Here is a 25,737-nt window from a genome sequence, read left to right on the forward strand (position 1 = left end):
AGAGACTGATCTCAACCCATATCAACAGATAAAAGCTTCATGTCTTCGTCCAAGGGTTAGTCAGTCTCATCGCATTGCAAGTGAGTTTTTGTCCGGAACCTGGTTGAGCGACCGTCCGTTCCTTGGGCAGACTATCGGCGCACGTTCGGGTCCGAATATTATCAAACTATGGGCGATACCAGAGGTTACTCATCACCTTAAAAGAGTAAGATTAGAGTAGTGATGCGCCCACATCCCGAAGCTTATGTTGCGCGACTCAATGCATGCGGCTTAGTATTGACTACCTATACCAGGATGCTCTCTTTCACTGAAAAGTTGTTAGCAGTTAACCCCTTCGTACTACCGGACAAGACATCCTTACCTACTAAGGTACCTAAGGTAGCAGTCTTAGCTGTGGTCATCTCACAATCTCTTATACGCAATTTCCCTCGCGTCGAGCAAGGCGACCCTTAAATTTAGAATATCCTCTTAAGAGAACAATCTTTAAATCAGACTTAAATAATAGTTAATTAACCTCTTATACCGAGAAGTTATTTCCTTAGACGCCACCCGCCAGGATTGTACTTCGCCAGCACTCTACTCTGCTTCACGAAGTGGACATGAAGCTATGCACGGAGATATTTCGCATATTCTGGGTACCTTAGGTACCTAGGTGTAGAATAGTCCTTGAAACCCTTAGCAACAAATACCTTTGCATGCCATTGGCAACTTAACATCAATTTTCTCATCTTAAAGAATCTCAGGGGTACCCAATACCACGTGGTTGAAAGTCACCTCCATTCTCCTCTCTCTTAATTTATCATGTCTCGTATTTCAACTCTAAATCGAAATAATTAGGCAGGTTCTTCGATGTCCACTATCTCGTGTAGTGGCTTATGTATACCTAGTAGTACCGAAGTTATATTGCATTCAGTAGTTGCGCGGCAGTACAACCTCCGTTCGTATCCGTAATGACCGCAAGCGAATGCGATACACATTGTACATCGACAGGACGAGGCGGATAACTACCTCCTATAAATAAGATAAATATAAGATTATTCGGGTTCAACAAGAGGAATGTTAAGGGAGAGTGCAAACCATACGCAAGGACCATTAACTTGGATGAAATACGGACCAACGATTATCTAGGTCCTAGGGGCACAGACCATCTGAAGACTTGCATTGATATCGTGTTGCACCTATGCCAGATGCTCAGTGTACAATACCATAACGTAGAGAGTATCTGGTGATCTTCAGCCGACACCCGTCAAGATAAGTAAAACTCGTAGCTAAACCTTATACTGCGTTTGCTCCATGTAATCACATTTACATCTAAGCAAGTTACTGACGTGCAATGAGTTTACTTGGGGGCTCAGCCGTGAACCGGCAGTGCATTAAAATTACGACACGTATATGTGTTATGTGGTCCGGGCGGTAACTAAGAGTACAACAACGGTGAAGTCCTATTTTGATAGGCACGAATAGGTATCATGAGCTTGTACCTCACATTTGCAGTCGGGTCATTCTGCAATCCTTATGCTCACTGCTATAGATGCTCTCCAACCTCCTGTCAGAAACAGTATTCCTCTACATGCAAGTAAATCCCCTGGGCGCCTGTGCCTTTGTGTACTGCGCGTTCGTCGCTCAGCTTCGCCACACTGGTTCTCACCGTGGTCACTAAGGATTGCCCACCACATACCACAACTCCCGTTTCTCCCCCAGTGGCTTCAACGGCCATCCTGATGAACTTGGCTACGTCCGGTCTTGACGCCGAGTGGTGTATATGTGAAACGGAGCTTGTCTCTGAGAGATCCATACGCGACCTACCCATCAACGGCTGGACGATTCCTTCAACATTCGCTGATATCTTTACATCTTCGAATACTTTTTTCTCGTGCGTTGAAGAAGTTGAAGATGATGAAAAAGTCACGGCACCTAGTGTTCCGAGCTGCCCATCCCCGGTCACAGCAATATGGACGAATAATTCGATGCCTACTGACTTCGCCTTTTCCGTGGCCTCATGCAGACGTTCGTGATAGAACCTAACTTCCTCGCCCTGCTTAGCCGTCAAAAGAAAGTCCACACGCTTGGTGCATGGCCTTCTCTTGGAGTGAAGTATGCTCTCTAGGATAGGAAGCACATACGACGCCCCAGTCGATGCGGATATCAAGACTAACGTTTCGAAAATATCCCATCGAGGTGGGTTTCCGTATGGGCCTATAACCAAGGATGTGAGAGCCTGCTTTCTTCCCAATGCTTCCTGTTTTCTCGCAAACTGGGCGAGTCGTTTGGAAAAGCCCGAATGAGATCGTATTACTAGTTGGATGCTGTTGCAGATACACGTTTCAGGAGTCTGATGAGTAGAAGCGATCGTGTACGGGTGCGCTTCAAATGGGGCTACTCTAGGCAGCCACAAATAGATATGCTGCCCTGCCCTCCACTTGAAGTGAACATCCTTTATAGTGAGCACCGTTATAGACTCTCCAACCGGAGAGAGTTGCGTCTTATAACCAATCAACTGTCCCCCATGGCAACATGAGCGGTTCGGGCGCAACTTGATGTTCTGCAAGAACAAGAGACCGAGACGGAACACTCGATCGAAACAGAGGGCGGCGACTGCGAACCATACATTATATCTGGCACTTACAGGAATGTGAACGTAGACAAGCCATAGGAATATAATAGCCGCCAAGATGTGTTGAATGACGAAAACCTCGTATGCGATGGATCGAAACGGTTTAAAGGATGTGATGTTCATCCACAGTAGAACCCCCCAAGCGCCAAAACCGTACTTGACCATATCCATCATCCCAAGTTCAATGCCGACTATGTCGCTGTCGACCCAGCCGGCAAAGAAACAGAAACCATGTACGGTTGTAGTAATTAGCATGGTCCGGGCTGCCCATCGGTGGAGCCAATTTAACCTCTCGTAGCTGGTCCCGGTGATCAGGGCGATGACGTTAGTTCTGGAGGCTAACAAATAGAGGAAAGGCACCTGCGTAACCGTTACCCAAGCATTGCGATACCCCAACCTTTCCATGAAATTGACATCTAGTATCACCGCATCTTTAAACATGATATAAACGACAGCGGCCCAGTAGAATAGGAGGAGGAGGATGTGACCCATAGGTGGCGGTGTTAGCCATGACAAGTTTCGAATCGGGACGTAAAGCTGTGGGTAGCTCATCTCCCTACAAACAGCAGTTAGGGTCGCCCATAGTTGCGAGCAGAAGTTCGTAGGCCTCGTAGGAAACCGCACTGAGTGTGATATAGACCTGCGTAGTCTATGCTTGGGGGTTAGTCCAACAGGGTAAAACACCACCAATATTTCATTCGATTTAATGGAAGCAGCTCACCTTGACCTATATAGGACGGAATTGATAATGCGGATTATGAGAAATAGGACGACGGCGGCTACGATGGAATACCAGTAGCCTCTTGCATAGGCCTTGTTGATCGTTGTGATATCACCACCCAGGGATGCGCTACCCATCTCCATATCCATCATATCCATGTTCCCCATTGCTGTCTTAAATGCTTCCGCTTAGCATTTGTCGAAAAAGTAGTGCAATGTGCAATAGACTTAGGAGGTAGTTGTAGACAAAGCCTGGGCTATCGGTGGCTTTCGTAAGGGACAGCTGGACATTGCAGATTCCGTATCGTGTCGAGATTCACGCAATGCCTTTTGAAAAATTTCTCTAGGGAATTAGGTATATGAAAGGTACAAGATAAGACGATAATTTCAAGTTTTGGATTGTGTCGAGTCCGCCGTCGAGTTGTGCCTTCGCCTCGGGTAGGTACATGTAAGTAGAAGATGGGTATTTGGAATGAGTGACGGTTGGATAAGATAAAAGTCAGAAACAGTGAATGGTCTGGACCAGATTAGATAAAAATACCTAATCAGCTACCAACTATTGAATTAGGAAGGCGAACTGGGTACGTAGGTTAGGTACCTAAACCAGGTAGATGGGTGAACTTGTCGAGAAGGAAACTGCATTATAAGGAACCTTATATTTTTAGGCTAAGGTACCTCGAGCAGTTTCATATTTTAACTTTTCCTCGGAACGGCGCGTAAGTTTCATAAGAAATTCTGTACCGCGTACCTAACCGACTATATTGCTCACATGGTTTAATAAGGAATCATAACACAGATCTTTGTTTGCTATTATCTAGTATCCTAATGACCCTTAGTAACACATAATAAAGAGCGGTCTGCCCAAGTAGTACTAAAGAAGTTTGAAACGACACTTCGATCCGCCTCTGCCATACGTCTATGAGACGCCCCGTCAAACCGCGTTTGATAAAATCCCAAGGTCGCATGATAATTATATTTGAGTAGCGCGGCAGCTGCGCGGGTATCGAAATCTAGATCAAGGACGTTTCGGGCTGGAGCCGTTAGTGGGAAAGAAGGGAGATAGACTGCCCTAATTGCTCTTTCTTTATGCCTGTAAAGCACGCTAAAGCGCTAAGTGGATGCCGCCACAAATTGCTCAAATAGCCTCAATCGGAAATCGCTGAGACTATGTATCAACCACTCAGAATGAGGCGGGGCAGGGCTTAGATTGGATCGGGCTGGATTAAAACTCCCTATAATTGGCGGCTCTACCCCCCTGTATCCTGGTAAGAAGACCCTGAGAACCAAGATGTGTCTTGCATGGATTCCCCACACCGACGACAGGAACAGCGAGAGCAAAACAATGTGATCTGGCTGTCTGGGAAAAGGACTTTCCTATGCTTATCCCAAGTTGCGAAGGGATATTTACTATTTGAAGTTACATAGAAAACCATGCCGTCATTAATTATGTCACTAAATCCTATTTGGGCATACACTTGTGTCCACGAAAACGGTATGTATTACACAAACATGGGCACAACCGATAGCCTATAGGTATATCATGGGATGATCTTGCTCTTGGTTTGACATTCTATTAAACAGGTATGGACTTAGACCTAATTCAGGGTTATTTTCGGCTGGTAGGATGGAACATCCATGTTCTGAAGTAGCGGCCGTACTTGACCGGTCCCAAGTTACTGTGTACACAAACAAGCCCAACGCTACACAAGCACCTCAAACTGACGCTTCCCCGTGTACTCCGTAAATCCAAAAGCTCTTTCCCGACTCGATTGGGGAAGGTCTAGGCTCTCGTCTTTAGTGTATCCAAGTACGTGGGAAAAGAAGGAAGTAGCCGAAATACAGATTTTTAACAGGTAGAAGTGATAAATTGGCAGCCCTTCAGTCCGTCTCCATCTTTACCGTTTCTCAGCCGAGTTGGTGATTCCGAACTTCGTCCCATCTCTAATCCCCCATCCCAAATTTCTACCTACCAGTATCACAACTCATCCCAATTTTTATTCTCTATTCAATAACGTGATTCACTTACTACCTACCTATCGAAGGTAGTCAGTCAGTCATTCAACAGCTTGTCTTACCTGTTACAGGTTACATCAAAAGGTATTCCCCTTGCATCTTCTTCGTCTCCTTTCTCTCCCCTCTTACGCGTTCCTTACCAATTCCTCCCGCATTCCCCATCCCATTCTTTACTCCTTTCTCGATCTCTGCTCAAACCCTTGATCCAACAAACAACTCCAAAACCTTCTATCCTCGAAAACTTATCTGATCCCGATAGTTACTTCTACCAGTAAACCAACGAACCGCAACCAGATCTAACGGTCACCATGTATCTCATGTCACTCTTTGCGACGGTGCTATTGCTCTTCACGAGCATCGCCAATGCCCACTTTACCGTAGAGCACCCTCCTACTATCGGTCAATTCAACGACGATGCCGAGGGTGACCATCCCTGTGGTGGCTACTCACCTGATATTACCAAGGTCTCTACCACGGATTTCCACGTAGACGGCGATGTCATCGCCACTACACTGACTCATCCTGAGAGTACCTGGTTATATCGTATCAACATCGACCCCACCGCACAAGGCAACTGGACCGCAGTCTGGCCTATCTTTCAGCAGAGCGGCCAAGGAAAGTTTTGCAGTCCCCGAGTCACCATTCCTCGCGAATTTGTTGGCAAGAAGGGTTTCCTCGGCATTGTCTCTCATGCTGTAGACGGATTTCTATACCAGGTAAGTTCTAGATCCTCCGTTTATTAATTTTGCTAATTTAGTAATTTTAGTGCTCCGCTGTTCACTTTGTGGAGGGAACTGCTACTACACCCAGCGATTGCACCAACGGATCAAGCGTCACGACCAGTTGGACTTCTGATGATCAGTTGACTGCCAAGCTCAACGAGTCTACTCCGTCGCCATCTGAGCACACTCCCAACTTTGCCGTCTCGAGTAAGGGAGAGGCATTCCAGGGCTTCAGTGGCATGCTTACGATCAGCCTGATGATTATTCTGGGCGGAATGCTGACGGTTTAAGGCAAGACCCTCATGGCACGGAAATAATTGGAGATACGCATGCTTTTATTCTTTTCGATGCATTGATTACGCGGAGCAAGGTGTCCTACTCTCGTAATATCTTTATCCGTAACGCGAGATACCTGGGGCGGCCCTAACGTATGGTTAGAAGAGGGCGTTCTTACTTTCCTACGTTATAAGTAGATACCCTGAGTGAATTGCGAATTGCATTATTGCCTTACTATTATTTGCTATTAATTTAAATTCAAGAGGAAATAACCTCTCGTTGGTTTCATTTCCATAATTAATTTGGTGACTATTGAACATCATGGTCTTTCACAAAGATATCCTGGGCGGCCGCTGATACCATATCCGTCGTCCGTCCCGTATTTCCGATGCTAGTAGATAGAGGCGTCATAAGCTCGACTCCCTTACCGTTTAACAAAACACCGAAGTACATCAAGGCGGATATTACTGAAATTGGGTGTATGCTTGCATCTAATCGATATCTGAGGGTATCTCATCGTCTTGTCTGGAATCGACCAATCCTAATCCATTAAACTCCTCAAGTACTCCGCCTATTTGTCCGTACACTCATATATGCATCTTATCCATATCGGAATCTCAAGCGCTGCTGCTCTCGCTATGGTGGCCGTAGAGTTGTTCACGCTTGAAAGCGGAGAGCCTCTTTTTTGATGCTTTTACCTCGCCAGCACTTCCTATTTGGGAGCCAGTCCCTGATTTGTGGATATCGTGTAGCGGGGGGACCTCCTCTTCTTCCTCTTCCTCCGTGATGCTACCTCGCTCGCTATAGTCGTCTAAATCGGAAATTTCAACTGACTCATTCTCCGGATAGTAGATTAATGGTTTGCCGCCTGGGAGCCGTACGTCACGCGCTTCCAAGGTTTCTGCGATGTCGAGGAGGAGCACTTCCATAGGACATATGTAAGCAACCTTTTTGCGCCCGCTCCACGCAAGTACGTGTCCACAGAGGCGACCATGTGGTCGATCAACTATCCAAGCGCCCGAATCACCTGGAATACCTAGCGGTAGACTAGTCCGAGGATATACTTTGGGCGGGTCTTCCGTAGCGGGAAGTGGGTATCCCCGTACTGTCGAGCATCTACCGCTGACCTGATACGTATGGCTTGGAGATGACCGACCGTAAATCTTGACAGAAGTCAAAGCCGGTAAAATCTGGCCCATCTATTCAAACACCAATACCATTAGCTAAGACCGTCTCTAGACTTAAACTATAACCAAAATCGATAGTAAACACTTACTTGCAACCCACTCGTGCGTGCAATGCATTGAACCTCTAGTCCTGGCAGAGACTTTGCCGGAACCACTTCTGTTGGATGGATATTCCCTATTGAAGTCGTAGAGCGGAGACTGCTGGATGCAGCATGAGGGATGAGATTATCCGGGGGTAGCCTCTCATCCTGGAAATCAAATAGAGCCCAATCAATCTCGTGAACAAGTCCGTTCTCATTACGTCTGCGTATCCCAGATGAGGCGTACATCTCTCCAAGCCTGTATGTGTCGATATGATCCTAGTAATCAATCAGTTTTATACATGTCTTAATTGCGGTTATGTGTAACCTGAAGGCTACAGCGTATCAAGTATACCAACTTACCTCATCCATCGTCTCTTCTGAGGGATAGAACCCTTCCGGTACGTCGTCAAAGGCAGGCTGGGTGACTATATATCCTATACATAACCCAGTTAGTCTTAGGCAAATAAACTCCCGGAAGACTTTAAACACATAGTAATTGGGAAATAACCGTGTTATTTTTGTAAGGGGCCGGGGCGCATACTTGGGAAGGAACCTTACATACCATCTCCGCAGCCGGGCTCTACGCCTGGGATATCTCCAAGCTCGGTGAACTCTTCTTCCTCATCGCTTCCCTCGTCATCACTAGTAATATCGGTGAGGGATAATTCTGATTCGGAATCCGAGAACTCCCCTGCAAATTCGTCGCTGCTATCTCCTTCTAATAGGTATACCGCGGCATTGCTGCGACGAGGTGCGTTGGCGCGCTTAGGATCGGTCTGATCAGAAGGATTAAATTGGTCGGTTGGGTCCGGGTCATCCAACATATGGTGAACCGTCATCCCGTATGGCTTATCGTCGACGAGTATTAGGCCCCCGAAACTGACGGGGGGGAGGTGCCTGTCGCCTACCCATGCGCCAATGCTCGCACCGTTTTGCGGTCTCTCTTGATATCCCGGATTAGCGACCTCGGAGTCATCTTCGTCATCTCCATCGGGAGAAATTGAATCCTGGCTCTTGGCCATACTCCTGATAGGTCCTTTCCTAGAACGTGCCATAGATCCACGGCAAACTTTTAGCCCAAATTCCGTCGTCCCATCAAAAAACACACCAAGTTTCTTCTTCAATATAGCTCGGACCTTGCTCACTGAAGTGCAAATAACTAATACAGTCGGCTTGGTCTTCTGGGGCGACTCGCCAATAGACTCCAAAGAAATCTCGACAGACTCCGGGTTTTTGCGATAAAAGTGCCGTAAGGCCAGGTTGATTTGAGGCATCAGTGTGCTATGCCATTGTTCAATCGTCTCACTTGATAGCGGTACTTGAGGATACAGTCGAAGCTTGGGTCGCGTGTCCTTTGGACGGTCTGATGTACTCTCAATAGTCTTTTCGTCTATTAATATGTCAGCATAGTAACTCTGGCTATAGGGGAGGGAGGGGGGCTCAGCTTACACTCGGGGGCTTGTTTGATACCACTTCCTGTTCGCTCCCGTTCTAATGGTACTTGGGGACTTGATCCGTGAGTCGGCTGAGCGCTGACGGACGGTCCTGCCGCAGACTCAGTCACAACTCCTTCTCTTCCCGAAAACCTATCGGAGTCTTCACTTATTCTTTCGTCCAATCCACTTATTCCGTCTAAGATGCAACAAGCTTCTAGATAGCGGCTAGCTCTAATTTGAACTTGGCTTAAAATCTCTTCGGTGGAGCCAGGATGGGAAAGCTCTTGGTCAATCGCATTCCAACATGTCTGGACAGCTTTCATATACGGTGTACCGCAACGTATTGCTAGTTGCCGCAGAACGGACTCTGATATGCTAGGTGACGCTTTATCCGGAACGAGATTCTCGAGTTGGGTCCAGAGGCCGATAGATACAAGCATCATGGCTAATGAGTATAGGTCTAACGTTCTAGTATCGCTCTTTGAAGAAAGGGGTGATTGAGTGGTTGTTCGAGGATCGAGCGGATGGCGATGTAATAAAAAGGTAGAGGGTGGCGCATTACGTGCGTCTTCCTCGGGAAAGATATCAAAAGACGATACGAGAGGTCTCCTGACATCCACCTCCCCCATGGGTAAGTCAGGGTCGTTTCCGGTGGTATTGCAGAAAGATATGGCAGACGCGCTAAGGTTTCCATGGGTGATACCTCTCGCGTGCATATCAAATATAGTATTGACCAAATTATGGGCAAGACGGAACTTGGCCTCCAGCATCGGTTCGAAATCTGGCCGGTTTAGAAGCTCCTTCAGCGTACACAAGTTGTCGAGGGGATTCTGGATAAAGTTATCGAAAGTCACGGGATTGAAACCAGGTGGAAACTGATAGATCAGTGCCAGTCTAGATTGTCTCATATCCTCGTGATATCCTAAAAGGAGAGGAAGACCGATCCACGAACTAGGAGACCTTTGAGAATCCGTTTGGAGGCCGGCACTTAACTTTTCAAACCGAGACATGTCGGGCATAATACCAGTTGCTGAGTATATCGGATCGAATGGTGCATATTCTACGAGGAGGGGAGACCAAGGCTGCAGTCCCTGCCGATGAATTGGTTCCACAAGGGCCTGCCTACCCATAAAAAATATCTCTTGCGGTCGATCTCGTGTTATCTCTGTCTCCGAGACGGACGCGAGTCGCATCGATCTTAAATTTGTGAGAGCTTGCAGGTCGATTTGTTGAGGTGTTCGAATCCTCGTAGAACTATAATGTTGTAGGTCTTCGGTCGAGGCGATAGGTTTAAATTGACCTGCAGCCCGCGATACTGCCGCAGAAGATCGCGTCCGAGAAAGGTCACAGAGTGTATCGATGGATGCGGTTAAATCCTTGACGAGATCCTCAAACCTCCCCTTATCCCAAACTACTAATGGTACCTTTCGGTCGCCTATCCCCTTTTCTGATTTCTTCTCGCTCCCGACGGCCTGCTTCGAAGCAAGCCACAGAGGTTCGGCTTCCGCGAGGATGTCTTTGATAGTAGCCATTATACTGCCTACGAGATCACTCAGGCCCGCTTTAGATAGTGATTCGTCAATCTCGGCAGCCTGGTTCGGATCAGACCATTCTAAGCCCCAGCTAACCAAGCGGTCCTTTTGTATTCGAAGCTTGCGATGCAGGGCTTTTATGTCGGGGTCGTCAGGACTCGGGGCCGATTCCTTGACGAAGTCGGAAGACTTTTTGGTGTCATTGTAGAGCCTACTTAGTCGACGTTGGAAAGGCAACTGGAAGCCGCCGCGGGGTAGAAAGGACTCCATGGTGACTGATTATTGATATAAATACAACAGCCTATGGTATATAAATTCGAACCTCTTAGGTTACGAAGTTATTTTATTTCGTAGAATAGTACCGACGACGTAGACATATAGAGATATATATATCTCGTCGGCCGATAGTAGATAATATAACGTCAGCCTGGGCGGCTCGAATTTCTGTCGTCCCTCCTCAGCACGACATTGGCAGGTCTAGTTAATTACGGATATATAGAAGCCTTAGGCGGTAGAAGAAAACAAATACGCATATATACCTAGATACCTAATGTACCCGTACCCAGGTAGGCAGGTATGTAGGTTAGGTATATATATTCGATAGAGCAGCGTGAGTTGAACCGAGAGGGAATCTCAATGCTACTTGAAATTGAGCTGGTGATTCAAACGAGAAGCGTCAACAATAACCCCCAAACAGGAGTGAGTGAGTTAGGCATACAAAGGGGAAACTCCTCGCATCATCCAACATCAGAAAGCTCCGCCGCCGTCATGTGATGGACGAAGAAGTAATTCAGCTGCCTTGAGCCCCGCGAAGAAGCGCAGCGTGAAAGTAATTTCGGTGCCTAGGCGCATGTGTATGTGGATCCATTGAGAGGGAAGGTATGGGGAACTAGTTCAACTCGGGTTAGACGAATCTTGCTTTTTTATACCTTTTACGTTTAACTGCTGAACTTAGTGAGTCGGAGGGCTGAAAAATGTCCGCGAATGCCAAAACATTTTGAGCAGTGAGCAGTGAGCAGTGAGCAGTTGCTGGCGGCATGCAAAGTTCAAAATGCTGTTGCCTGGATCGAGTGGAATTAAAGTTTGAAGATGCTATAACCTAATTGGTTCTAAATTGCGACTAAGCGTGCAGCAAGTTCACATGTCGTTCAAATTGGACAGGGATATCGTACATTTCGATGTACCTTTTTTTTTCTTCCTTTTTCCTTTTTCCTTTTTCCTTCCTTTTCATCCCCGACATCCGACATACAACACTGACATACAACATTGATGTTTTACAATATGTAGTCCTTATCTTCGTTCAGCCTGATCACTTTTTGTTGATTTAGGTACTCTGGCTCGCCGACAATCCGCATTGTCGCGATATCACAAAGACAACTTATCTTTACTACATCAAAAATCTCATTATGTATATTCTTTAAGCTTCATGTACAAGGTTCGGGGCCTTGTTTTACGGTTCCCGGTTTAAACAGGTAACTATCCAACAGCTAGGATCGAAACTCCTACTATAAAATCAAACGCGGCAGCCATTAATCTCGATCAGTCATCAGCTAGTACTAATGTCTCAGATTAACGTATTAGACCGTGAATCTGAGCCTAGCTGAGTCCGAACCTTCTATTATCTGCTGGCCAGAAGCTTCTTCAGTAAGTCCGATCGTTCGTATTCTCAAGTTGGTCTTCCGTTACTATTCCTTACAAAATTATCATCACAAAATATCACCATGGCTTCCAAATTGCAAGTAGATGGTATAACCCTCACGATTCCCACTGGAAACGGTCAGCACTGCTGGAAGTTCGACATCGTTTATTCGTGTGGACATCCTGTCTTGGAAACACACTGCGGCCACATCCATGACAAGGTCATCCGCATCAAGCGCAATGACCACAGTGGCCCCTGCTGGGCGCGGCGGTGCGCCGTAGCAACGAGCACTCATTTTATCCCCGAGAAGTGTCATCGTTGCGTGATGTATGACCTGAATTCCGAAGGCATCCGGCCGTGAAATTCCTAGATAATTCCTTGCGGTGGAGCAACTGTCGAGTAGATAGTAAGTACATGGTGAGCAACATAAGCAACAAGGTGTATTCTTAGTAGGTACAATACTTTGATCCAGTCTCGTCTATTTTTAGCCTAGGATGGTGTGTTCAAGTTAGGCTTCACTATTTAGATAGGTGAATTCAAGAGTGCCCGATGCATATGTAGGTAGGTAACATCATCTTCTATAAAACTCTTACATCACATTAATAATAATAATCATTATCTTCGTTCAATATAAACCATCATTCTACGCTGATTATATACAGTTAATTATATTACGGATACCGTCTCTTGAACATAAACTGACCTATCTAGGAACTCACTCGACCCTTAGTAAACTATCCCAAGATTATCTAGAGATACTAAGATCACTCATGTTCTTTGCATTCATATATATATGCGGCCGTTGTCATGGCCAAGTAGCTTCTCGTCGTCTGTCAACACGTAGGGTATGTTAGGCCCAATCGTTTAGGATGTACGTAACCCAAGGGATAGTTCCGTACAACTAGCCTATTATTGGACCGGGGGAAACGACACTCTATTATCTATTTTCAGATAATATTTCTGCCTGCTCGTTCTTATGCACGTAAGATTGTCGGTAGAAACTTCCATGAAACCGTCCCAGTTGACAATACGGGTTAGTAGCAAGTGTTCCTATTCTCATATTCGTTCATGGATTATAATAAGTGCGGCATCACTATGGGACAACAGGTTATGATTGGATTGCTAGCTTATCTCTACGGACTCTTACCATGACCTAAATCTTACGATACCAATAACACCTAGACGTTTTGACATTAAAGCTAGCTCTAATATATGAGAAATGAGTTCTCAAAGGTTCCTACTTAACATGTGATGAGCGCGGGAAAAGTTATCAAAGTAAATAAAGTCACATATAACATCAGTCTTCAAGATTTAAAGGAGGATAGGTGTCTAAAGTTGAGCACTGGACGCGATAATCCCGTCGCCGCCTCCTTAGGCAGCCTTATATTTCTATTCTCAGTTATCATAAAAGCCAAGCCCTTCTAGATACCCCGGGACAATCCAACTGGTGCTGAGAAATGGTTCGATCGAGATATCGGATCTGTAGCTCAAAATTGCTTAAATATCCGGCTGCAATGCAACGTTCATAAGTCTCCATATCTAATAGTTCGCGATCCACGAGCGGGGTGATTAGAAAAACATATGAAAGGCTACATTTCACATGGAGAGAGCTTTGTAAATAGTCACACTGGTGTTCCGTCCGGGGGACGAGGGGCCGCGCAAAAACTAGTATCGATTCCCCTATTCGCTAATAACCCGGCTAACCCGCAGGGCACGAGCATCGAGACTTTCATAACACGAGATTATTACTTTCAACTGCCGGCTGCTGTACTCCGTGATGGAATTCGTAGACTTCGAATGAACGTCGGTCCGGGACATGGTGCGCTCGCGCCCCCGAGATCTGGCTACCTGCAGGATCAGGCGGAGGTAATTTAGCTGAGTCCTCATGTCTCGAGACGGCCGGCAAGTCGCATCGGGCCAAAAAGGTGGCGCGAAGCCGGAACGACCTAGAATCCTAATGAGAGATCATTTGGAGGTAATCAAACAGACTCATGTTGGCAAGCGAGGCTTATGCGGCCGCAGAGGCCAGCATACGGTTGTTTGCAGCGCCTCGCGGCATATTCTCTTCATCGCTGTCGTAGAATATTACAGTTAACCTGCATTAACTCATATATCAGCAAAAAGACGCAATGTTGTAGCTCCTGGATACGTATGAATGGGCTTACGAGGCTTTAAGGGGTCGTCGGGATGTTGCAGCTCATTCAACAAATATGGGAAGATAGACTATTCCGGACTCCTCAATAGTAGGGATAGAGAAGGTCGCAACTCTAGTAGAACAAGTGATCAGGTACGAATACGCCAGAACCAAGTAGTCACCGAGTATAGGTTATGTGATACCCCCCCGATACGTAGACATGTCTCGGGAAATAGAATCAGGTTGACGATATGGCATCGCACGATCCACCAGCCAACACCAAACCCGGTTCTGTACCTCACGACAAACGCGGCGTCCAGTTACACCGATCGAGACGGTACTTCTAAAGATATATCCGCAGTTATGGTCCAACACATCATCGCCTGGGTTTCGAACACTGACGAAAGTCAACGTCAAACGCCATGGCGAATCAGGGGAGTATAGTTGCAAAGGATCCGCAGCGAACTGAAGACATATCAGTTCGTACACAGACGATCATCTGGCCTGCTTCAACGTTTGTTACGACGTGGACTTTGGGAACAGGCTCTGACCCGACCGAATCTCCGGCTACCGTTGTCCCTGCGCCAAATTCGAGTTCAACGAACAATGAAAATGTCGGTCCTATCCTCAGTGGTGTCGTGGTATTAGTAGTATTAATACTAATTTCCTGGTTTTGTTGTCGGCAGGGTAAGTTAGACCTGTCTTCAAAGTATGAATACCTACCTAATAGATAGAACTGACTACTATTGCTTTAGGTGGCCCTAACGGTCGTAACTCGAAGCGCTCAAGTCGGCGGCAGGGATCTAGTTATACAAGCAAAGGCAGCTCTAGTAGTTCGGGGGCTTCAAACGCTTCATCTCAGAACGACGCAAGTGTCGGGTCCGCAGCAAGCGAGATAGTTGAAGACCAATGGAACCAAGCAGCACCAGTGCCTGAAAGACCAATACCGGGAATGCCACCACCTGTTGCGGGACAATGGCCTGCACAACAGCCCGGAGTTGGAATGGGACAAATGCCGCTGCCGCCACATCCAGGTATGAGTTTCTCACCAGGCCGCGGCGGGCCCCCGCCGATGATGGGACAGGGGTTACCGGGCCGAGGAGGTCCTCCGCCCATAACGGGTCGCGGCGGATTTCCTCCAGGTGCCATGCAATAGTTCTTTAAACTTCAAGTTTCAACTTTCTCCCCGAAGAGGGTTTTCATCCGGAAGGCTCAGCTATTCTCACGAGTCTCTCCAGGAAAGGGAGTGGCGGTTCATAAAGTCCTTTAGAGCACTCCACTCTGAACGGAATACATAACTAGGCATTACTAGGCATTCCTATAACTCGGGTTGTTTACTGGATGACTTAGGGGAAGGTATAATAATGCGACGGAATCCCGGAGCTATATAAAATATTCTTGAGGAGGGTGTTATGGTTTACGGTACAACACCCTCGAAGAGTTTGACGCATAAAACAGCTGCAACGGCGGCAATACCTCCCATAACGACCATCCATATCCCTTCCCAGCAGCCTTTTTTCACCCTTTCCCACACGACAGGGCCTCTTTTCGTACCCCCATATTGCCAACTACTTCCGACGGATTCCTTATGGAGAAGATAGTCCTTGGCAAACCCGAAGACGAACAAGGCCAAAACGCAGACAACGAAGCTCCAACGAAGGCCATCCGCAACTTCGCTGACGAAAAAGTACGGGAATAGCGGAAGCAGACCACCGAGCATGTACCCGACGGATACTGACAGTCCGACCAGTGCAGGCGGGAATCCTTTGGTATTACTTGTCAAACCATCGGCAGTCGAGTTCAAGTGGCACTGCAGCCGTCGCGACACAGCAGGGTTGTAGTCGATATGATCCTTTACGTATTGGAGAAGATGAGACGGCAGTTCTAAGGGCGCAAGATATTCTAGGATGTTCTCTCGTCCGGCCAACTCGAGCCCCTCGCCGTGATCTCGGTTCTTCATGGCTGTTTCCCCCTTCGCCGCAAGATATCCACTGATGCCCATACTGATGCACCCAGCACAGATTTCGGCCATCCCGGCGTAGATGACCGTCTTAGTGTAACCTAGGGACGATAGTCCTGCCGTCAGTGCGAATGGAACCGTGAGGCCATCTGCGAAACCCAAGGTGAAGTGGGAGAGGAACTCGGGGAGACGACCCGGAGATAAGCTCCATTGGTAATCCTTTTGGAGGCTGGCAAAGCTAGAATCATTACTTTCGCTTCCAGCACTCATCGGAATGCCGATGGTATTTTCTGGATTTGTGGCCAAGGTGGAATAGGCCTTTAGGGTCTTTTGGCTTCGTTGGCGTTGACGGCCTAAACCGACGAAGAATGCTTTAATATCGGTAAGTTGCATGCTGATTTAAACTACAGACGGCTTGATTTGGGGGTTAATGCTAGTGATGCTAGTTGGAGCAATACTTGATCTTGCGGCTATTCAGATTTGAAGATAGAGCTGCATGCAAGATATCGTATCAACCTATTATATTCTTGGAAGTCGACAATGATACCACGGGCACCATCCCAGTGTCGATGCTACATGGGTAGTCGTGCCTACTTGACTTACAAGTCCTCTGCGTATGAGCTATATACACCTGCCTACCTAACCTACATAAGTAATGTGACTATTGACCGAGTTTGGAAAGTGACCGCAGTCTAGCCCGAGGTCGAAGGAGCAGACAAGGAAGGCCAATCATTGAGAAGGGAGTAAGCAGAACGTTTAGCTCTCGGGATTGGCAGCTTAGTGACGTACCAATAAAATGCAATGCATTGTCAGCTGTTTCTTTTTTCTTTTTGAGGGGAGACGACAGGGGGTTCATAATATCCAATGCTTGGCCATTCAAGACTCCACGTGCTCGGCTTGCCTACACCATTTGAACGAACTTATAAATACCAAATGCACGATAAACTTGGTTTAGTCCCAGAATATGAAATGTTCTTCGGCATGTCTCCATCTTTCCATCTTTGAAGAAAGGTACCTAATGGTTATAAACCTCTAGCTTCTGGGAGAGATCGACGACAACTCCTGATAGTCGCCTGACCCTTACCGATCTAGCTATTTTTAGTGATCAAGTACCCAGAAGACTAGAACTCATACATACCTAGGTAAGTAGTAATCTTCAAACTTCTCGTTTGGATACAAGTAAACCGATGCTCACAAATGTCGCTGTCTCCGCGTAAATACGGTGGACTACTATGCCATTAACATCTAAGCTGAGAATTTCAGGCTTTCTATAGGTAACCTGTAAGGTCACCTTCCCAAGTAGAAAAGATGAATGTAACCATACCCCGGTGAAAGGAACTTGGTCTCTCCACTCGTAAATCCTGGTATCCGCCAATAGTTATAACGGCCCACGCCCATGTGTTAGACACCTTTCATCGCTACGGCGGTGTCGTCGATTTCTAGCCTCTTATTCAAAGGTAACGACCTTGCCGTGTCGTGGTAAAAAAGTTGGGTAATTCTTGACCGCTTACTTGGCATCTATGCTCATTGCATTGTGATCAGCGTGAGTTCGACATCATGCACCCTCTCGTTCTCTCGGCTGCGATCTTCGCGGCCAACGTCGCCGCTCAAGCAGAAAATACGTACACTGCGACAGCAACCAGCGATGTTGAGAAAGCTAGAGCTACGGCAAAAACTCTCAGCCCTACTAGCAATGTTAAGGGAAAGGCCTTCGACCGACTCGCCATCATATGGTTGGAGAACACGGATTATGACATGGCAATAGGCGATCGTAAGTCATTCAGTCACAAAGACAGAATAAAATCGGAGAAATAATAACTAAACGGTCAACAGCAAACTTGACGTGGCTAGCCAAGCGAGGCATAACGCTCTCCAACTACCATGCGGTGACGCACCCCTCGCAGCCGAACTACATCGCTGCTATCGGCGGTGACTACTTCGGGATGCAACACGATGACTTCACGCAAGTTGACAAGAATGTTTCTACCATTATCGACTTGCTTGAGGACAAGGGTATCTCATGGAGCGAGTACCAGGAAGACATGCCGTATAGTGGTTTCGAAGGTTTCGCGTATATCAACCAGAAAAACGGCAAAAACGACTACGTCCGGAAGCATAACCCGGCCGTCAGCTACAACGCGAATGCTCGCCTGGTCGACCGTCTAGCTGTCATCAAGAACCTGACCAGTACGTATTTTATTATTACATGGGGGGAGGAATTTGTAGCAACTCCTTGGAAACCTAGAGATCACGACGATTATCTATGATGGTTCTTGAGGATATACTTACTACTTACTAACTAACCTTGTAGCATTCTACCAGGACCTCGAGAACGAGACTCTCCCGCAATGGATGTTCATCACTCCCAACATGACAAGCGACGGCCACGACACCGACGTGACCGTCGCCGGGACCTGGTCCCGGACCTTCTTGGAGCCCCTCCTCTCCGATAAGCGCTTCATGCAAAATACCTTGGTAGTAATCACTTTCGACGAGAACGAGACCTACTCTATCCAAAACCGTATCCTAGCCATCTTAATCGGCGACGCCGTGCCCGCCGATCTAGTCGGCACCACGGACGATTCATACTACAACCACTACAGCGAGATCGCGACCGCTGAAGCAAACTGGGACCTGCACACGCTCGGGCGTTTCGACGTCGGCGCCAACGTATTCAAATTCGTCGCTGAGAAGACGGGGGATACCGTACGCTCCTGGAACGGTGATGTCCCGCTCTCAGATATGTACTTCAACTCCTCGTACGCGGGGCCGCTGAATGAGGAGGGCGGCAACAAGCGATACCCGGCACCGAACTTGGTCGACGCGAGCGACTTGCACAACCGCACCGTGCTACCTAGCATCAAGGAAGCGTGGGAGGGGAACTCAGCACCGGTGTACTATTCTTCGAGCTTAGAGACTCCAGATGGGCAACACCCGCCAAAGGGGTATGCGCCGAGCGAATAGATAGCTTGGCGTATGTCTATAACCAGGTGCCTAGCTATAATCCTTATACCTATAGAATACTATATGTTGGTATTTCTCGATTCCGCCCCTGCCGGCTTCTCTTCACTAAACGGCACACTTTTAAGAGAAATAGAAGTACTGGGCTTATTGGAGAAATTGTCCCGTCGGTCGTATTTTTCTTCCTTCGGTGGTCTGGATTCTGGTCAAGTTAGCATGGACTGATCTCGATGAGAATAAATAAACCATACAGCCTTTTCCCTCTCACAACCAGGTTCATCTTTCTATCAAATCCGGACAACCTAACATAAGCCTAAGATGTAACATAAGTAAAAAGCATTCGCCAGCTAGTCTTGGAATAGCACCTAACGCATCATATAATATATTGGATTTAGAAGAAGGGTGGATAATAGACACTCTAGAACTACGCGATACAACATAAAGTGAAATGAGGTAGTTAGCCAAAAATTCTATTCCGAGGTATCCTAGTTTTTATCTGTCCCGAATTGTTAGGCTGCCGGGCCAGCCAACCGAGTACTACCACGTAACCTATTCGTATGTCCGTCTACTCATCTGTACAGCCAATCCAGTATCCCTAAACCCCAAACTAACATCATCTCCATCCCATTTTCCATATTAAGATAAAGATAATATACAAGTCGGTACGATCCAATAGCTAAAGACGTCAACAGCTATGCGCGCCACAGGATGAATATCCTAGCTCGAGCACAGCCGAACACTATTACGCCACAGCTACGACGCACTCGACACGATGTCGCTTAGGAAACCAACGGTTTACAAGCCGAAATCTAACGTATTTAATTGCTATTTTATAGCAATATACCTTATTCCAACCCTAGCCGCAACTCCTCTACCTTGTCGCAAACGTGAATTCATTCGTGACCTAATGTGCCGTGATAGCAACGCTTCATTCTCAGAAGCCCACTCCACCTCCTTTACCTTCTTGACCTTATCGGTTCTCTCCGCATTACCGCTGAGGCAGGAACGACACCGGTGAGTGTCAGGTGGCGGTATAGAAGAATTATGCATTAGGTCCCAACCTTCTTTCCTATCATAGCCGTACGTCCCACGACGAAAATCATCAGTCATGAACGCCGGCCGGCTTCCGAAGGCACGTGGCCATTTTTTTGCAACCGCCCCGTATACTTGGTGGTATCATAAAGCCACATATACACACAAACGCCGTGATGCTAGACCTGAAACGCCGCTCCCTAAAAGAAAATGCATCGTATATACCGAGAAAATGTTAAGTCGTGATAAAAAAAATGTGAAACACAAGACGATCGTTGCGCGTTATCAACATCAATCCGAGTGCCACTGGGAAATTGCAATCTCCAGTTCCAGCAGACACGTCGAAGATCGTCTAAATCGATATTTGAGGGCGAATATCTGCGAAAACTTGTAGTCCTCTTAAGATTCATGATGGTGTTGCCTTCGATGGGATCATACTCGGTCCCATACGGATTCAATCATTTAACCTCTTATCGCTGTCGCAGTATGAGCGTCTGACAAAAATGGAAAACGATCTTGGGCACTCTGGGTATTCTGGGCGAGGAATGGAGTTGGATCGGCAGGAAACTTGAATGGTGACGTACCAGCAAGGGGAAGGAAGCCAGTCATCGAGCCTGGGGATGTCACATTACCCGTAGGGGTACTGGAACTAGGCGGGCTAAGACTCTGCTGTGACAGCGGGGATTCTGCCGGAGAAGCGCCAATAGCTGCCGACATGTATCCAGTACCAAAGTACGGGTTAAGAGTCTGTCGTAGAGAATGATGTATCGCGCTGTGGTGGTGATGATATGACTGATCAGTAATGTTTGGGCTACCATTCGAACTCGAGTCGGTGCTAGTCGACCCATGAGTTAACAAATCGTCCACCCCGTCATATCGACCACTGCGTGAGGTCCCATCTCTCGTCTGAGGACTGGATTGCTTTGAACCGTTGAACTACATTAAACAGAAAGGGTTAGTCTAAACGTTATGAAACTTGATGTCTTCGGGCGTAGTTCTCGTTTCGATGCGAAGCCAAGATATTACCAGGTGTACGTACAAAGCAGTATTTGTTGAGGATCTCTTCGTACGAAGCCGACGCTATGCTGGCCGAGGCAGAACTATTGTGGGACACCTTCGGTCCCGATGGGGCAGATGAGGACGCGGGCGGGGATCGGTTGGGCTGAGATGCCTTGGGTATCTGGGCAGCGGGGGCGGCATTGAACGAAGCTCTCTTATTGGGCTTCATGTACAAGCCATCATTCCGTTGGCTAGATTCGCGGTGTGCCTGTTTGGCGGCAGTGAGCGAAGCCCCGAAGTCGTACCGATTGGCAAAAGCCTGTCCACTCGGAGCTGATAGCCGAGTCGACAAGTTGTCGCTGGACAGACTGCTCGTCGATTTCGAACCCTTAAGCCGTAGACCGGCGGGCCCAGACTCTCCGAGGACTTCATGGAGGGGTTTCTCCAAAACAAGAAACTTCTCATCGTCGTCGTCGTCATGCCCGAAATCATCCAGCGCACCGGCAGGCATAGACCTTGGGCGAGCCGCTGTCGAGGGATTAGCTCGGCGAGTGCTACGTGGTAAACCGTTAGCAGGGCGAGAAGATGCGGACTGAGCGCCCTTCTTGCCATTTGCAGCAATCGTCTTCTTGCGGAAATCAACTTGGAAATTGACGCCGTCATTACTATCCCAGTATTCGATACCGTTGACGATATATCTGATACAGAAGAACAAAGTCTTAGCTTCGAGATTAGCGAAATCAGACAATTTAAGACTGAACTGAAATCGATCGTGACCAGGTTCAGTTTCGCGTGGTCGAATTTCGTGGTGGAATTCGGCCGCCACTTCGGATGTCGTTTTCCAGTAGTCAAACGTAAATCTGCATACTACCGACTTATGAAAAGCCAGGTTGGCTACGGCTATCGATCCTATCAGAGACTTCTGGTCGGGCGACATCCATACTCTTTCCAACCGGACAGGGAGAGCCTTGCGTATCGGAGTCTCTACGGGAAAGTTGTGTAAGACAAGTTCCCATTCAAACGAAGCCGGCCGCGTGCTCTTTTTCTCGCTGACTCCGAACGGGTATTCGGTGTCGCTATCGTAGTTATCCGCCGGAGAAGTGCCGGCACTGACTGCGAGTGGCCGGTCAACTTGCAGGAAATGACGTACGTGTTCGAGATGCGAGTCGAAGTGAACAGCTTTCGAAAACGTCGGCGTCCCAGGCATGCTGGACGGCCTTCTGTGTGGCCGTAACGCCGGTCGGACTAACTCACCCGACTTCTTTCGTACCATCTGGGGCTTCTTAAACGGCTCATCTTGCTCAGAGCCTTCCTCAGACGTACTTATAGACTCCTCTGCTGACTTGGACATATAGATGTGGGAATCCGTGTTGGATCTCGAGTGAGAGATCTTACGGGCTCCGGTGTTAAGTCCAGTGTTAAGTGCGGGCAGAGTGGCTGTAAGAAGTGCTTGGCGTGATTCCCCGGTTAGTTCCTTAACCTGTGACGGTGACAAAAGAAGATCACCAGGCGAAGACCTGATCGGCGACGTCGAGCGGTGCTGCGGTATCGAGCTGATAGCCTCCTTCAGTTCCTTCATATTTTCAATCTCTCGTCCCCGATTTCGCAATTCGGCAGTTCCTTCATCCTCGCTGGCCGATTCTGGTGGGGAAATGATAGCCCCCGGCGGCATGGCCTGCACATCAGCGACCGGAGGCGGAGATTGTCTGACCGGAATCCCGCGGGAGGCTACCATACCCTTTAGATTATCCGAAGTCCCCGGAGGGGTAGTATCCGGAGTGGGACCATTTACGGTTGCGGGTGATGCAACCGGAGTTGCACTTCCAACCGAAGATGACCTTCGGTGTCTAGTGAGATAAGAGGCAGACCGGGGCAAGGTAGGTCGAGGTGAGGCGGGGGTTTGAATGGTCAAGGATGATCTTCGACTAACGTCAGGAGAAGGGGGGGTTGAGGAAGCAGGAGAGCGGTGGGATGGGGGCGTGTAAGGCATTCCCGAAGATTCGCACCGTCGCTGGAAAGGTAATATTAGGAGGGTAGGGGAGTGGGAATCCGCAGAGTCGGTGCTGCTGGATTTAGGAATGGCAGATTTCAAATGAGGTAGACAGGGGAATAGTCTCCTCGTCCAGACCTCAAGCCACGAATCAGGCCCGGCGATAGAAATAGTAGTACCGGCGACCTTTGAGTTTGGAGGACCGATTAGACACTCGCAAAAACCTGGAAAGGAAAAAGGTCCTGTTAGCATATTTGGATTCGGTGCAAGTTTCCATGATCAAGAGTCTTTCAATGGAAGAAAGAAAGAGATATCACGAATAGAAAAATAGGCAGCAATGGGTGTTTTTAACGACACCTATCACCCAAGAAAATAATATTGAGGTAAGATCCCAAAGGAATGAGAGACATCTTTAAGCTTGGGGCGTTGTCAGAGGTGACGACGCCTAGGAATGATATCTCGCATACCTAACCCATCTTCCCTCCTACCCTAGAATCTAACACATCTCCGCACGTGGTCCACAGGGAGGTTGATGCTGAAGCTGAAAGGCTTATATATATTGGAATGGGGGAATGTTTTTGGTGGTATATATGGAAATTTGACTTACACGAACCAAAGCAAGCAGAACGAACTGCTTACAAAACGCCCATAGAAAAATCCACAGAAGTCGAGTCGTTGAGGCGAAGAGAGAATATGCAAAGGCAATATTCCAGCAGCAATGCTAAACTCTTCTCCGGCGTACTCAACAAGGACCTTTCGACTAAGGATAAACGACGCTGGAGAGACGCTGGGCTGCTGTACAACCTTCTCAACAGGCGAAGCGGAATGGATGTTATATGGACGCTATAAAATAGAGGCCCGGGCGGCGAAAAAAAAACCCCTCTCGAAGCGGAAAATCAAAAAAAAGATCGAGGTCGTAGGGGAATGAAGTCACAAAGGCTGCGTACGACGTTTTGTTGGTGATCGGTGTGGTCCAGTGCGTGGGTATCGGATGGAAAGGGTGAAATCTTGGGAGGATGGTTCTTTGTTACGTTTAATCGGCTTTGTCCCTCTCGAAATCCAGACCAGCAAATACGCACCGTGATCTCTCCTATTATCTTTCTTATTCTTGACGGGTTCCTGGAAGTGTGTGGAGGTTCAACTGGTCGAGACTACAGCTGTGAATTGCAAATATGACGAAATCCGAGTCAGAAAGGTTGCGAAGGGTTTCTTCGATGTTCAGTGGTCCTCAAATCCGAATCCACAAAATCCACGGGGGTGCTAGGGCAAAGGCTCTTTTCTTGTTCAACTTCTCTTGTTCGATAAATCGAAAGGCAATAGAGAAGGATTTTAGGAGTTGCGGATGAAGCTATCTACAATCCTAGGCCTGCCTTTGAACTGTAGGAAGTAGGAAGGGAGGTGGTGAGAGAAGAAAACAAAAATTCGGCGGCGAATGGAGGAAGAAGTTGTGGGTTGGTAAATGTTAGCTCAGGTTTACATATGTACTAAAACAAGGTATGTACTACATATAGTAGGTATTCGATTCCCCATCCCCCGGTGGCCAAAGTACATGTAATCCACTAACCAGCTACTGTTGGGGCGACGGGGGGTAACTACGAGCAGCGATAGGTAACAGCAACCAATACATACAGTAGCAGCGCTAACTTGGCGGGCACGGTGACTGCTGTTTTTTTTTTTTTTCTACCTCTGTTTAGTATCCACTGGGTTAGCCGGGCTTTTACTGCTTGAGACAACCACAAAGTATTTGAATGGGGCGATGGTCGATGTTTTTCGATGGCAGGAGCATGGGCCACGAACAACATGGGGGGTCCAGGGGGGAGGGGTTCCCAGTATTGAACCAATAATGTTATAATGCGGAAGAGCAAGGACCCAATGGATTGATAACACCATTAAAAATACATTTATTCTGGCCCACAGAGTGATTTGTCGTACACGTACTGTGCTGGACCTAGCCGTAAGCCGCAGTAAGGAAAAAGAAAATCGTGGGTCGTTATCGTACTTGGGTAGAATTGCATCAGTTTCAACACATGATCCCCATACAATGAACACACGTCGACCAGAGAAACGCCTCGACTCGGCTGTGCGGGAGTTTCTAGAATTCCATCCCTCCCACGTAATACACGATTTCTGGGGAAGAAGAAGAAAAAAGAAAAGAAAAAACAGGAAAAAAGATTAACTAATTGAGAACCCGACGAAAGTATGCTTTGGGAAGTTCTGCAGGGCGCCTATCTTAAAGAGGACCTTAAAGAGGGCCTTGCGGCTTATGCTGACACTGACACTTGACTGATGATACTAATACGTTTTATCACATAGCCAACGGGGTTAGTAAACTGGGTATTTCCAAGATTTTGGTCCTCGCCGTCGGGGGGCCGGCGGCTTACTTGGATCGGATACGAGTCGTTCTGCGAGCTTGTCACCTAGTAAGAAAAAAAGTATGAT

General features: G+C 47.5%; 8 protein-coding genes across 8 annotated transcripts; 4 read left to right on the top strand and 4 right to left on the bottom strand.

Moving 5' to 3' along the window:
• Window positions 1-1,345: 1,345 nt before the first annotated feature.
• F5Y00DRAFT_159710 (ferric reductase like transmembrane component-domain-containing protein) lies at window positions 1,346-4,010 on the bottom strand. Its single transcript, XM_048004680.1, has 2 exons — window positions 3,336-4,010; window positions 1,346-3,263 (listed from the first exon to the last, which is right to left on the bottom strand). The coding sequence occupies exons 1-2, from the start codon at window positions 3,500-3,502 to the stop codon at window positions 1,550-1,552; spliced, it is 1,881 nt and encodes a 626-aa protein (XP_047861859.1). The 5' UTR covers window positions 3,503-4,010; the 3' UTR covers window positions 1,346-1,549.
• Window positions 4,011-5,655: 1,645 nt separating this feature from the next.
• F5Y00DRAFT_265114 (uncharacterized protein) lies at window positions 5,656-6,359 on the top strand (the record flags this gene model as incomplete). Its single annotated transcript, XM_048011755.1, has 2 exons — window positions 5,656-6,063; window positions 6,114-6,359. 2 exons carry the CDS (start codon window positions 5,656-5,658, stop codon window positions 6,357-6,359), a joined length of 654 nt encoding a protein of 217 aa, XP_047861860.1.
• Window positions 6,360-6,930: 571 nt separating this feature from the next.
• On the bottom strand, window positions 6,931-11,170 carry F5Y00DRAFT_159728 (uncharacterized protein). Its single transcript, XM_048004681.1, has 5 exons — window positions 9,065-11,170; window positions 8,178-9,005; window positions 7,976-8,049; window positions 7,622-7,891; window positions 6,931-7,544 (listed from the first exon to the last, which is right to left on the bottom strand). The coding sequence occupies exons 1-5, from the start codon at window positions 10,851-10,853 to the stop codon at window positions 6,963-6,965; spliced, it is 3,543 nt and encodes a 1,180-aa protein (XP_047861861.1). The 5' UTR covers window positions 10,854-11,170; the 3' UTR covers window positions 6,931-6,962.
• A 646-nt stretch (window positions 11,171-11,816) lies between these two features.
• F5Y00DRAFT_245249 (uncharacterized protein) lies at window positions 11,817-12,816 on the top strand. Its single transcript, XM_048008950.1, has one exon. The coding sequence runs from the start codon at window positions 12,305-12,307 to the stop codon at window positions 12,581-12,583; it is 279 nt and encodes a 92-aa protein (XP_047861862.1). The 5' UTR covers window positions 11,817-12,304; the 3' UTR covers window positions 12,584-12,816.
• A 1,962-nt stretch (window positions 12,817-14,778) lies between these two features.
• Window positions 14,779-15,626, top strand: F5Y00DRAFT_272603 (uncharacterized protein; the record flags this gene model as incomplete). Its single annotated transcript, XM_048013010.1, has 3 exons — window positions 14,779-15,043; window positions 15,112-15,498; window positions 15,595-15,626. 3 exons carry the CDS (start codon window positions 14,779-14,781, stop codon window positions 15,624-15,626), a joined length of 684 nt encoding a protein of 227 aa, XP_047861863.1.
• Window positions 15,627-15,639: 13 nt separating this feature from the next.
• F5Y00DRAFT_159772 (VIT family-domain-containing protein) lies at window positions 15,640-16,843 on the bottom strand. Its single transcript, XM_048004683.1, has one exon. The coding sequence runs from the start codon at window positions 16,707-16,709 to the stop codon at window positions 15,774-15,776; it is 936 nt and encodes a 311-aa protein (XP_047861864.1). The 5' UTR covers window positions 16,710-16,843; the 3' UTR covers window positions 15,640-15,773.
• A 740-nt stretch (window positions 16,844-17,583) lies between these two features.
• F5Y00DRAFT_159857 (phosphoesterase-domain-containing protein) lies at window positions 17,584-19,801 on the top strand. The gene is made up of 3 exons (XM_048004684.1): window positions 17,584-18,087; window positions 18,150-18,503; window positions 18,628-19,801. The coding sequence occupies exons 1-3, from the start codon at window positions 17,874-17,876 to the stop codon at window positions 19,278-19,280; spliced, it is 1,221 nt and encodes a 406-aa protein (XP_047861865.1). The 5' UTR covers window positions 17,584-17,873; the 3' UTR covers window positions 19,281-19,801.
• Window positions 19,802-20,661: 860 nt separating this feature from the next.
• F5Y00DRAFT_254992 (carbohydrate-binding module family 21 protein) lies at window positions 20,662-23,298 on the bottom strand (the record flags this gene model as incomplete). The annotated part of the gene is made up of 3 exons (XM_048010239.1): window positions 20,662-20,687; window positions 20,834-21,245; window positions 21,349-23,298. The coding sequence occupies 3 exons, from the start codon at window positions 23,296-23,298 to the stop codon at window positions 20,662-20,664; spliced, it is 2,388 nt and encodes a 795-aa protein (XP_047861866.1).
• Window positions 23,299-25,737: the final 2,439 nt, after the last annotated feature.

The sequence above is a fragment of the Daldinia vernicosa genome (assembly GCF_022497035.1).
Source record: "Daldinia vernicosa strain CBS 139.73 unplaced genomic scaffold F5Y00scaffold_50, whole genome shotgun sequence".
NCBI classification, from domain to species: domain Eukaryota; kingdom Fungi; phylum Ascomycota; class Sordariomycetes; order Xylariales; family Hypoxylaceae; genus Daldinia; species Daldinia vernicosa.